Raw genomic sequence first — 12,647 nt, 5'->3', positions numbered from 1 at the left:
TGCTGGGGGCGGGGACCAAGGGCCCTCAGAGAGCCCCAGAGTCCTGTAAGGTCCCTGCTCAGTTGCTGCACACCCTGGTTGAATCATGTAAAGCCCTGAGAACAGAACTGCTGCTCTGGTTCCTGCTGGAGGGAGGGAGGACTGGATGTTCCATGCCTGTCCTATATTTGCAAAAGTTGACAAGTCCCCTCTCTGCTTCCTTTTAAAATGCAAAAAGTCCTTGAAGACACCGCTGGGGTTTTACCTTTATTTTCACTGTCCCTGTCCTCCTGCACCCAGACAGCCCACAAGCTGAACAGAGAGTATCATTTTTAACAAGATGCTGAGGATTCAGCAGAGTAATTAATCTCAACAGAGAGACCTGTACAGTTTTCTCTAGTAATTCACGTAAAGTGGGAGGTTAATGGGATTCAATAGAGCTGCCCTTCATCACTTAGAGAGAGATGGGCTTTCAACACCCCCAAGTGAAGTGGTTCTGGCATAAATGCCCCTCCTCCTCCTCTATCTGCCCTGACCCCTTCATCCCTGAGGGGATGCCACATCTCAGTGCTGTATGATCCCCCTCTTGAGGCTGATTAGCCAGAGCAGGAGAGTTCAGAGAGGTGAGAGCATTGGCATCCTCGCGGTGACATCTCGAATCTGATCGCTGATGTCTGCGAGGGCTCCCAATTAGCCTGGAAACGCTGCCTCCGGCCCACAAACACCTTAAAAATTAAGTTTAACGAAAAGCCGCCTGCGTTGCCTTTCTCCAACCCTCTCTGCTGTATCAAAGCTTTTGAGAGCAGCTGAGGACAACTTTTATATCCGAGAGGGGCCCATTTGAGCATCGACTCATTAGTGCTGCGGCAGTGCTGCGCACAGAGCCGGGGAGCATCCATCAGCCCACTTACCAGGAGCACTCGCTGAATATCAGCAAGTGTTTTAGGCTGTTAGGTCACCTCTGAGGGAGCCACCAAAGGGTCTTTCAAGCAGAAAGGTCACCCAGCTCATCTGCTTCCAGGGGAGCTGATTAGAGACGACTTGTTTCGGGAGCCATCGCACCCCACATCAAGTCCGTTCTCTTGGGGTTTTCTCTCCCTCCTCTTGCAGTAATGATCTGCAGCTCATCAGAGGGGGCTCAGCAGGGGAGGACAGCAACAGCACTTGTTTTAATAAATAACATTTTTGAGCTGGCTTTCAAGGTTGCAGCTTGGCGAGGGATCTGATGAGGCATCAGGAGGGAAGACTGAGAGAGGCACACGGGCACAGATTGCCCAGAGAAGCTGTGGCTGCCCCTGGATCCCTGGAAGTGTTCAAGGCCAGGTTGGATGGGACTTGGAGCAACCTGGTCCGGTGGAAGGTGTCCCTGCCCATGGCAGGGAGTTGGAATGAGATGGTCTTTAAGGTTCTGCAGGATAAGGTTGTTTGTGCCTCCTCAATCTTCTCTTTGGTAAGTCAACATTAGAAACATCACCTGGGGCAGTTATACCAGTGATACATTCCCTGAGCAGTGATACCAGCCTAAGGCCTTCCCTGTGGTGGGAAGGTAAGATGCTTCCAGCAAGGCTGCTGGATTCCAGGGTGTGTTTCTGCACTGAGGAGGTTTGGGGGCAGTTCTGCTCAGGTTGGGTGTCTTTTCAAGGACTGGCTGCACTCTCGGCTCTAAGTGATCACAACAGACCTGCTCCAGCTGCTGCTGGAGTCAAGGTCCTTGCAAAGGAGAAATCATCACCAGTATGTTTGCATAACAGAGAGTTAGGAAAAACATTGCACTGGGAAAACAGAAGGAATATCTTCAGTTGTTATCTACACCAATTTAACGTGACTGTTAGAAACATCTGATGAAAATAGTGCCAGAAACATTGCCAAGCATATCTCCCTCCAAAATCAAAATGCTTCATAGCATTAGCCCTACTTTAATGATTCTGTTTTTCAAGTAGAAAAAAGGCAGAGGGGGGAGGAAAATTCGGAAAATAACACGTTTCTTTTTTTTTTCCCTTTCAAAACAGCTCCTTGTTTTTCCAATACATTTATTTTGTCTTATTATTTCTCATGTAACTCTGAAGAAATTAAATACTTGAAAACACAACAAAACATATAAATTAAACCAAATGTTTTGATTAATGCAAAACCACTGACACTTCTTTTCCTGAATAATTTAAAAGTTAAGCTTAGAAAACCAATTTCTGGTTCGAGAAGCCTTTGTAAAAGAGAATGTTTGGCATTTTGCAGCACTTCTGTTAAGTGGACTGGTGTCAGCATCTTATTCTTTTAATATTAAAAACAATTTTAAGACATCCGAACTCCAGCTCTGAACTATTTAGGAAAAGATGTGTCTTTCTAGCCCTTCTCTATAGTCTCTCAGCAAACTCTCTGGTTGTACTTGGCATTTCTTAACTAGGATATAAATACTGTATTTAAATTATGGTAACTGTGTCCATAGCATGTCTGATCTTTGAAGTAAAGATGTAACTACAGTGGGCCATATTTTGTCCTTCATCCCTCACTCTTGTGTCATGAAAATGCACAGGATTTCTCCATGGAAATAATCTGGTCTTGAAAGGAAAATTAATGCAAAGTAATTTCCACGGGTGGCCACTTCTATTTTTCAGGAGGTTTTTGTAAGTGAAAACAAGTCTTCCATACAGCTACATTAAAATAGTGGGGAAAAAAATGAAATTATCTTTCTCTGAAAGTTTTATGGTGCTGTTTATGAGTCTGCTGTTCTGTTACTGCAGGAAATTGTAAAACACATTCACTGGGAGCAAAGAGAAAAATATTGTCCCACAGGCAGAAGGAGGACACCAGAATCATGCAGAGAGAAGCCCTGTTAGGTGACACACCATACGTCCACAGCTGGACTCCCTATCCCAGAGCCAACATTTCTCCCTAACCCACTGCAAGGTTAAACACAGCTGACTTACTGACCCATACCTGGACCCAGTGGGAGCCCTCAGCCTCTGAGCACATCATCAAAAAGTCATAGAGACAATTACATGCACCCACAGTGAGGTTCACACACAGACTGGGTAGGAAGGAACCTGTAGAGTGCTAGCAGATGTGCAAAAACTCGGCCAAGCTGGGCAGAATTCCTGCTCAATCAACGCGGGCAGAGGTTTGGCAGTGAAAGGTTTGAGCTGTGTTTAGCACACGGTTCCCTTGGATTGGCTCCTTGGGGGAAATCAACTGGACAGCAGCAGATTGGACTCATCTTTTCCCGGGAGGGCTGCTCAGGTGCACACACGAGAATGGCAGGAGGAGACACCAAGTACCCCCCATGTCTCAGAGACATTCTGTCTTAAACTTCTGCCTCAGGGCTTTCTGCACATTTTGTATCTTCTCTGTGATCACGGTGTCACTGAGGTGATCTCCAAACTTCTGCTTCAACAGCACCCTGATGATTTTGATGCAGCGTTCGTCCATCATGGGCTTTGCCTCCCGGAAGGTGTTGCCCCTCCGCCCCGTGATGGAGTGGCTCTGGATGTAGTCAGAGGTGAAGAGCTTGTAGAGCAGTGTCTTGCAGGCTGTGCTGATTTTCTGGTCAAACCTGATGGTTTCTTTGAGCTGTTCCTTGGTGTAGCCGTTGAAGAGCTCCACCACCTCGCACGGCTGCCGGTGGGGCTCCTCCTGGAAGGACAGGGATTCCAGCCTCTGCACCTTCTTCCTCAGAGAGAGGACATCCTGTTGGAGGTCAAACACCATCTTCTCCAGCTGCTCTATCTTCTCCACCCTGAAAAATTAAACTTGAATGTGTAAAGGCAAGAAGGCGCCACGGTCTCACCGTGGATATTGCCAAGGGATGTAGCATCTCCACCCAAGCAGTGATTACACACTTCCTGCAGGAAAGGCCAGGACAACTTCTCTGACAGAGTATCAGCCCATCCAACTATGCCTGGGTGAGCAGTAAGGCAGGAGAGAAGAATTACGTGGTCTGGACTTTTCAGTAACTCAGAAATGTTCAGTTTAACTCTCAGCTCCCCCTTGTCATGCAGATATGGAGATTTTGATGCTCAATTTTCTTCTCAACTCTAAGGAAAAACGTAAGCCTTATCCTGCAAGTCCCAGGAGGCACATATTTGTGGTATTAAACAACAGAAATGTGGGAAATTGCAATGCAAAAACCGTAACGTGAATCTTTTTGGCACACATTTCTTTGCAAGAAAACTGTCCCCTAGCATCCCTTTATAACTGGATACTTGTCATCAAAGTAATGAACAATAAAACAAGGAACACACAACCATGTTCAAAGATGGTAGGTGTCATTTTGATTGTTATAGGAAAGAGCTTTGTGGTTTCTGCACTGTTTTAGAGCCTTCTTGCATCTCTAACTCCAAGCCCTACAGTCAGAAACACCTGGCTCTGATTATAAAGAGACAGCAACTTTTGGTTCTTAAATTGCACCACTTTGTCACACAGCTGTTATCTCACTGCTCACTCTTGTAGTGAGGAAGAAAACACAGTTAAGAACAAGTGCCTTCTTTTGCTAATTACCTTTCCATCTCACCAGGACTGAAACTTTTTTGAACCCTCTCGAAGTCATCCATCTCTTGCAAAGTGTCAATCTTTTGCTCTTCACGGCTGGAAGAAACAAGCAAGTTAAACAGCACTGCCACAGCTTCATGCTCATATTCATATTCATACCTGATGAGAATTATCTGTGATTCAAAGGCTGTAATTTAAAGCAAAGTCACTTCTTTTTTCATTTGCAGCAAGAATAAAATGGATTGAGAGGGAATATCAGAAGTTTTTCCCATGGACAATGTCCTGTGCAACCCCTCTCATACAGATGTGGAGGACCACCCACTGACCTCCCCCAAGGAACCAGGACTCCAGAGCAAAAGGGACTCAATTGCTCTGCTGTATTTACCCACACAGACTCCTGTTACCTTTTGTGCTTTGGGTTTAAGCCTCCATTGACATCTACTCAAATCAAGCACCACCAGGGAATGGAAACAGAGTGGACAGACCCCATGCTATGAAATCAATGTATATGGTGTGAAACATTCAGGGTCCTCACTGCTCTTTCAGGTGTTACCTGTTCAGACAGATGTGTTGCTGGCACTGGGAAAAGATGCCATCTGACTTCCTCTTCATTGGCAAGGCAACATAATCTGCAGCAGGGATGGGAGACAAGCTGAAAAATCAGCTGTTGAGAAGGTCCTGAATCCCTCTGTCTCCAGAACAGAGTATCTAAGCACTCCAGCTAGATTGCATGGCAACAGATTATTCCCTTTGCACAAACAGAGTGATCCAGACATGTTTTCCAGGATTGATCAATTGGGATTTTGTAATTAGAAAAAGGTCGTATCTCAAGGGCTTCTCCTGTTCTCATCACAAAAGAAGCCATGGGCAAGGTAAGCAGAGCCAACATGTCTCTGGGCACTGCTGTCAGTCAGCAGGTAAATAACACGCTAACATATTTTTATAAGTACATTTAACATGTGTAGTGGTGAGTGGAAAAACAGGGAAATAGGCAAATCTGGAAAGGTTTGACTAATTGAGACACAAGGCTTTTGGGTGTTTGACAGTTGTTCAGGCAGGCTACATTGCCTTTTGGCTTGTGGGGAGAGAACTGCTACCCCAGGAGACAGAGCTGATGGCTGATAGAGCAGATACCACACACCATCACAGAGGTATCTCCCTTTAGACAGCCTTCCTGGAGGAGATCTCCCAGGTGAAAAGGACCACAAAATTTAATCTCTAACCTTTGTAGCCCTGAGAGAAAGCACACACAGCCCCAGAGCAAAGCAGAGGTCTCCTGGCTGCTCTGCAGGTCCCCATCCCACCGTGCCGCTCAGGACCAGGCAGGAGAGCAAGAACCCAAGGTTACCTCTGGTAGCTGGACCAGCCCTCTCCTCTTCACCCTGGGAAGTCCCTGGCCCCGGCATGGCCATGGTGATGAAGGTGGATGGAGGAGTGAAGGCACTGGCTGGGTGGGGAGGACCTGCCAGTGAGCAGGGGCTTCCTGCTGCAGTGCCCAGGACACGTCTCTCCTTGAGGATGGAGGAGCTGCCAGCGTCATGGGGCAGGCTGTCCTCACCTGCCCTCAGCAGTGGCTTTGCAGGGTAGGCCCTGTCACCATGATATTTCCTGGATGCATTCCCTGGGGTCCATTTTGGGAAGGTTTTCCTGGATTTTTTTGGTGGGGATGGCATCATGCTGTGGACAGCCGGTTCTGCTTCTGAAAGGAAGGAGGGTACTCAAGAAGTGCAATGGGGCATCAGTTTTGTGTATCTCCCACCTCCCTCCCAGTGCTTTTTACCCTGATTGCCGTGATGTGAAATTTATGATGGGACTACAATGTGCTCAGCATCCTCCCACCCCAAAATCCCCACGGAATTAGAAGGGTGCAACCCCCCAAAAGACCTTACTCACTTAACTTCTCCAGGAGCTGCCTGTCTTCCAGCAGCTTCTTCTCTAAAATATCCTTGTGCTCTGTGGGAAGAGAGGATTTTTCAGCGCTCCCTCTCGACAGGTCGGTCCCGAGCAGCCCCAAATTGCAAAGCCCAGGGCAGTGGGGTGTCACTCACCACTTATGCCTTCCACCATGCCCCAGTAGAGCCCACTGAAGCCGGGGCAGCGGGCCAGCACCTGCTCACCCACCGTGTAGAGGTGGAAGGGCTTGCGGGGCTCCTTGATGTTCTCCATGTTGATCACCCGGCTGCCGTCGGGCCAGCTGATGAGGACGTAGAGCTTGGCTGACATCAGGGCTGCCCACCTGCAGCAGGGGGAACAGCAGGGGAATGTTATGGCACAGCTCCGGGCTCTCCCATGGTTGGAAGTGTTGGCAAACAACGCTCTGCCTGGGGCAGTGCAGCCTGCAGGTAGAAAATACTTCTCCCTCTATCTTTACTAATTATTTCTCCTTTCCCATTCCTGCCCTTCTGTGCTTGCCTCATCCTAAACCCCTTGGCTGGAAGGATGCCCTGGCTCTGACTGAGCACAGCCCCACATGCCTTCAGTGTATCTAAGTTCAATTTGAATTGGAACTGCAGGGACAGCCATGATATGTCTCACCTGGGGTCAGGCAAGACCAGCTCTCACACAGGACACCTTGGGCAGATGCTGGATGAGCCACTGAGCAGACACAGGCTGGTTCCTCTGCCCGTGTGAACCATCACAGCTCAAATGGCTTCAGTGGTTCTACAGCAATTTGCTACAGTGCAGAGCTGTATCTGTATGATATCAAGGCAGTACAGAGAAGAGACTCAAAAAGACTCAGGAGTATTCCAGGAAATGATCATTGCTTTGCCTGTGCAGTTATTTTCCCCAGTAAACATCAAAGTGCTTTGATAAGGGGAACAGCAAATTCCCTTCATTTCACACGTGGGGAAACTAAGGCACAGACCAGTGACAGATATATCTAAGGCAGTCAAGTAGGAAAGCTGTAAATAGCTGGATCCTGGGTCCTGGCCACTTCTCTGCCCACTGAGATACCCTCTTTCCCCTCCTGGATCTGCAGACCTAAAGCCCTGGAGAAAACAGAGTGCTCAGCAATCGAACAGCAGCCAGGCTGATGGTGACTTCCAAAACCTCCTGCGCCAGAGGAGCAGCTAAGGAGACAAAGGCTGCTGAGCTCAGGAGGGGTTTCTTTGCACCTTTCAACCATGGATGGGGACAAAATCAAGCAGAGATCACCTGCCAGAGCTCCTGAGGGCCCTGGCAGAGCGTCACCCCAGTCCTGCCTGCTCTGCTTGGCAGCAGGATTTGGCAGAAGGGTTCTGGGGGCAGGAGCTGAGCTTGTGTGCTGGGCACAGCGTGGAGAATGGCCACGGTGTCCAAAGCTGATGGGAGGGAGCTGGGGCAGGGAGAGGAGAGGTGGAGCAGGGACAAGGTGACAGGAAGGGCAGCTAGGAGCCAATGTATTGCAATTTCTTGTTTTACCTCCACATCCACATTAAAGTCAAGCCTGAATGTGATTCCCCTCACTTGGAAGGTTCAAGTTCACCCTGGAGAACTTTCTCCTTCCCCCCCTCCACCATCATCAGCTACAGAAAAGCTCCTTGCAGCAACCATAACTCTCCCCAAACCTGCCAGCCTGCCCTGCTGGTACAGTCTCACACCTGGTTCTCTCCAACCCCCTTCTGGCAGAGACACAGTGACATTTATTTTTATCAGGTAGCACCATACATAAATTATCCGGGTGGTAACTGCCTGTCTCCCCACATCCCCTTCCCTGCAGCAGGAGCCTGCCCCCAGCCCTCTCCGAACACAGGGAAGGCTACAGACCAGAAACTGAGATAAATGCATAACTCAGCCTTCTCCCTCCCAGAAACACGGCTCCACATTCCAAACAGCAAAAACCCCTGCCCAAAAAGCTCTCTAGAGGGGTTTTGCTTTAACATTTAAAGAATGATCTTTAAACACTGATCTTCATAGCTGCTGCTGCTCCCTCCTTCCCCACTAACCAGTTGTTCATTTACCCTAATGAAGGCAGCAAAACTACACAAACACACAGAGAAAGAAAGAGATCAAAATCCTGATAGCAACAGAGCTGCTCCTTGCCTGGTTAGCACTGCTCCAGGTGTTGAGTCTTGCAAGATGTCTCCTGTCTCTCCAGGTCTCAGCTGCCTGTTCCGGGAGAGGTGGTGACCAGACACTTCTTTGCCTTGGGCTTGTCCCTTCACCACAGTTCCTTGTCAGGTCTCCTTTGTCTGGCTTGGAAAGCTCCCACCTGCTGTCCTCACTGCAAAGAAAAGGAGAGCTTTGGTTTTCTTTTTTTCCTGGTTGTTTTGTTTCAGTATTATTATTCCTGTTATTTTTCCATATACATACATTATTTTTTTCCTTAGCTTGTTTCAGGTCTGTTTCTTACAGGGAGAGAGAGCAGAATAGAAGAGAAAAAGCCTTGGGTTTTTTGGAGCATGAATAAACCTTGCATTTCCATGAGTTATTCATGAATAATTCATGAAAATGCATGATTAATTCAGGTTCATGAATTATTCAGGAATAATTCTCGAACATTCCTGGTTAATTCATGCTCACACAGCGAGTGAGTCAGGCTCTAGGGCTTGGTGAATTCCTTTCTCCCTGAGACAGGAGAAGAGAGGCTTAGAGAAGCCGCATTGTGCACTTGCTGTTTACTGCCTCTTAGAAGAGAACATATTTTGGGCCCTTTTTGAAACAAGGACTTGAAGAAGAGAATTGAAATGCCTGCAGCCTCCTGCCCACAGAGGAATAGCACAGCACCAAAAGGAAAAAAAAAAAAAAAAGAGAGAAAGAAATTGGACTTGCTCTCAGAGGAAAACCTGGCAGCAAGTTTTACTCCATTTCAAAACATCTTTTTTCCCCCCTGCCTTCAGATCTCTCCCTGGTTAAGATACATCTCAGCTGCTCCAGTTTTTACCTACTGTGTAACAAAAAGGACCATCCACAGGAGTTTCTGTACCACAAATCACAGGGACTTCCCAAGCCATTTGCCCATCTGTCCCTGAATGTGTGTGTGTAAACAGTCAAACAGTCTCTTCTCCCAGGAAACAAGCAACAGGACAAAAGAAAATGGCCTCAAGTTGCACCAAGTGAGGCTTAGATTGGATATGAGGAAAATTTCTTCATCCAAAGGGTTGTCGGTCCCTGGCGTGGGCTGCCCGGAGCAGTGGTGGAGTCACCATCCCTGGAGGGATTTAAAAGACATGTAGATGTGGCACATGGGGACATGGGTTAGTGGTGGGCTTGGCACTGCTGGGGGAGCAGCTGGGCTCGATGATCTTAGAGGGCTGTTCCAACCTAAATGATTCTGTGGATCTACAAAAAGCTCCTTGACTCAGTGTCCCAGCTGGCCTGGTGCTCACACTGGCACAGGCATCAAGCTGGCCATGCACAGCTCTGCTTTCCCTCTCTGTTTCTCCAGAGCTGCCTGCACAAGCTGCCTGCCCAATTAGCCATCCTACCCCAGCCACTGAATGAGATGGAAATACAGCTAGGCAGTGAATCCAAACAGCACTGCCCGCTTTATCTTAGCCAAAACCAGCACTAGAAGCTGTTGGAAGAAAGGGACAATTCAGATGTTCAGTGACACATTAGAAAAGGACACAGGGTAAGAAAATTTCTGTATGTCTTATTTGTGGTATTTACAGCTTAAAAATACACCTGTCAGCCCAGGTAAAACTAGATGTTAAATAGAGAATTAGCTGAGATTAGGTAAAACAGCAGATATGAATATAAAAGCAGAAGCATTTGACTTCTACATAGTTTTGAACAATGTTGCTGAAGAATGAAAACTGCATAGGAAGAAGAAATGGAAAAGCAATGAAAAGTGGAAAAATAATAGAGGAAAAACAACGGTGGAGATGAGATTGGATTCTGGATTGATGCAGAACCTGGTTCAAATAAAATCTTGGGCTGGCTTAAACAAGCATTGTCTGCTTTCATTTGAAGAACCAACAATATCCAAAGCATAACAGATGAACAGTCCTGGGGTAGAGGTGGGTAATTTGACTGGAAACCGCAGGAGAGGAAGGATTGCAGGAACCACAAGAGGAAGACAAATTGTAGTCTCATCAAACAACAGAAAAGTCAAGTGCCCATGTATAAATATACAGTGTTTGTGTTGAATTATTCCAGGAAAATGCGAGTCTGAAGTGAATCCCAGGTGTTTGACTTCATGAAAATTAGCGAGTCCTGATTAGATTTCCCTCCCGGTTGTGAATATGAAATCCCTGGCCAGATGCCTCAGTTCCGACCGTTTTCAGGAACCTCTCTTCTGCATTTCCTGATTCTTTGAAAACAAGTCCCACACTGGGGCCCCGGTGCCAGCACACATCACCCTGCAAGCTGCACTTGCTGAGATTTAGATTTCAGCCCTGACTAATGAGCAACAATAGCTCCTTTGTGATCTTACCCAGAGATACACCAGATGAACCCTGTTCAGCATCTGTTTGAGTGCTGCCTGGTCTTTATCAGAACAATCTTAATTGATGTGTGAAGGGATTTAATTAGCAAACACAGGTGGTTTTAGTCTCCCTTTTCATTAACCTCTGCAATGTTGCTCTTCCTTTGGCTGAGTTCAGCAGCCTGTAGAATTCTAGAATGGTTTGGACTAGGAAGGATGTTCAAGACCATCTCATTCCACTCCCCTGCAGAGACACCTTCCACTAGACCAGCCTGCTCCAAGCCCTGTCCAACCTGGCCTTGAACACTTCCAGGGATCCAGGGGCAGCCACAGCTTCCCTGAGCAACCTGTGCCAGGGCCTCACTACCCTCACAGAGAAGAATTTCTTCCCAGTACCAAATCTATCCCTGTCATCTGTCAGACTGAAGCCATTTCCCCCTCATCCTCTCACTCCAGATCCTTGTCCAAAGTCCCTCTACAGCTCTCCTGGAGCCCACTTAGGTACTGGAAGGGCTCTAAGGTCTCCTCAGGTTCTTCCCTTCTCCAGGCTGGATAACCCCAGCTCTCTCAGCCTGTCCATGTAGCAGAGGTGTTCCAGTCCCTAGAGCATCTTTGTGGCCTCTTCTGGGCTCCCTCCAGCAGCTCCACATCCTTCTCACGCACTTCACCATTTCAGAACGCAGCCACAGTTCAATAATTGAGCTGCATGGCTCGCTAAGTTTTATCAACATCATGAAATGACACGGGAACCCTCAAGTGCTGTGGTTCAGTGGGAGCAGACCTGAGACCAGCTCTGCATTCCTCCCACGCTGTGGGGAGAAGGGTCTGGGCAGCGCTGGGAGGGATCAGTGTTGCCAGGGCACATGGTGGACAGAGAGACTCAGGCACTTAGTGCTGCCCCTTAGTCACCAGTCCCTTCTGGGATGGCAGGTTGGTTGATGGAGTCATTAGGATGGATCTGGGTGACAGTTTTGCAGTTAGTGGTGACAAACCTGTAGCGTAAGTCACTGTCTGTACCCGAGAGCGACCACCCGGTGACATTCTGCATTTGTAATGAAACAAGTACAAGTCCCATCTCTGCCTGTGATACAGGGAACAGTGAAATACAACCCAGGCTAATGAGGCAGGAATTAACTGCATTTTAATTAAAGAATGTTTCTTTTCTAATAAGATAGAAATTATCTAAATTACTCAGAAATGGGGAGTAAAGCCACAGTCAGGGGCAGCAGCCAGCAAGACTGGTACATACAAGTCCTAACTACCACAGCTGGTTAAATGCTTTCCTAGATTGGAGCTTTTCCCTGTTATTCCCCGTGTGACAGAGGCCAGAAAACAATGAGAAAATGAGAGTCTAAATGCACCAGGCAGAGCTTTGCAGGGCTGCAGAGGCTGCGTGGGCTCCTGCAGAGTGCACTGGCTGGCAGGGCTTCACATTTACCTAATGTAACTTATTATTCCTTCTCTATTATTGCCCTGAATTGACTAAGATATTTTTTAGAGACTAAGGTATTTTATTTCTCTCCAGAAAAAGATTTCCCTTGTGTAATTCCATTCCCAAACCCCTTCCTTTTCACCTAATCAACTTCCCACTGTTTTGCAAAGCCTTTTTTCCAGGCTGTCTGTATTTATTTGACCTTTGCACTCTACAACATCTGTTTCTTTATCTGCTTGGCAGGCTGATTTCTTGGGGCTCCTTTGTACTCTTGGCAGTGAGATAGCAGAAGCACAGTTAGCGAGAAAAAAAAAAAAAAAAAAAAAAAAAAGAGGGGGAAAAAATCACCCCAAAAATGGCAGGAACTTTGAGGGAGGGTAGTGCTATAAAACACGATTGCTTTTA

At 47.3% G+C, this 12,647-nt stretch overlaps 1 protein-coding gene across 4 annotated transcripts in view; it reads right to left on the bottom strand.

Annotated features, from left to right (window-relative positions):
* Positions 1-1,322: 1,322 nt before the first annotated feature.
* LOC113982342 overlaps positions 1,323-12,647 on the bottom strand; it is a 28,187-nt gene continuing 16,862 nt past the window's right edge. For 3 of the 4 annotated variants that reach the window (XM_039382972.1, XM_039382973.1, XM_039382974.1), the window contains 7 exons: positions 8,485-8,665; positions 6,510-6,697; positions 6,355-6,414; positions 5,810-6,160; positions 5,015-5,090; positions 4,471-4,557; positions 1,323-3,709 (listed from right to left, as the gene is read on the bottom strand). In XM_039382972.1, the coding sequence (XP_039238906.1) occupies positions 3,262-3,709; positions 4,471-4,557; positions 5,015-5,090; positions 5,810-6,160; positions 6,355-6,414; positions 6,510-6,684 (1,197 nt within the window). In that variant the 5' untranslated portion in view covers positions 6,685-6,697; positions 8,485-8,665 and the 3' untranslated portion in view covers positions 1,323-3,261. Of the gene's footprint in view, positions 3,710-4,470; positions 4,558-5,014; positions 5,091-5,809; positions 6,161-6,354; positions 6,415-6,509; positions 6,698-8,484; positions 8,666-8,754; positions 8,880-12,647 lie in introns of those variants that run through there. The other variant, XM_027710439.2, reaches the window with a different exon arrangement.

Source organism: Pipra filicauda, unplaced genomic scaffold (assembly GCF_003945595.2).
Source record: "Pipra filicauda isolate LSUMZ 115617 unplaced genomic scaffold, ASM394559v2 scaffold291_size933811_pilon, whole genome shotgun sequence".
Classification (NCBI taxonomy): Eukaryota; Metazoa; Chordata; class Aves; order Passeriformes; family Pipridae; genus Pipra; species Pipra filicauda.
Note: the sequence above shows the minus strand (reverse complement) of the source record. Positions and strands in the feature narration are given on the sequence as shown.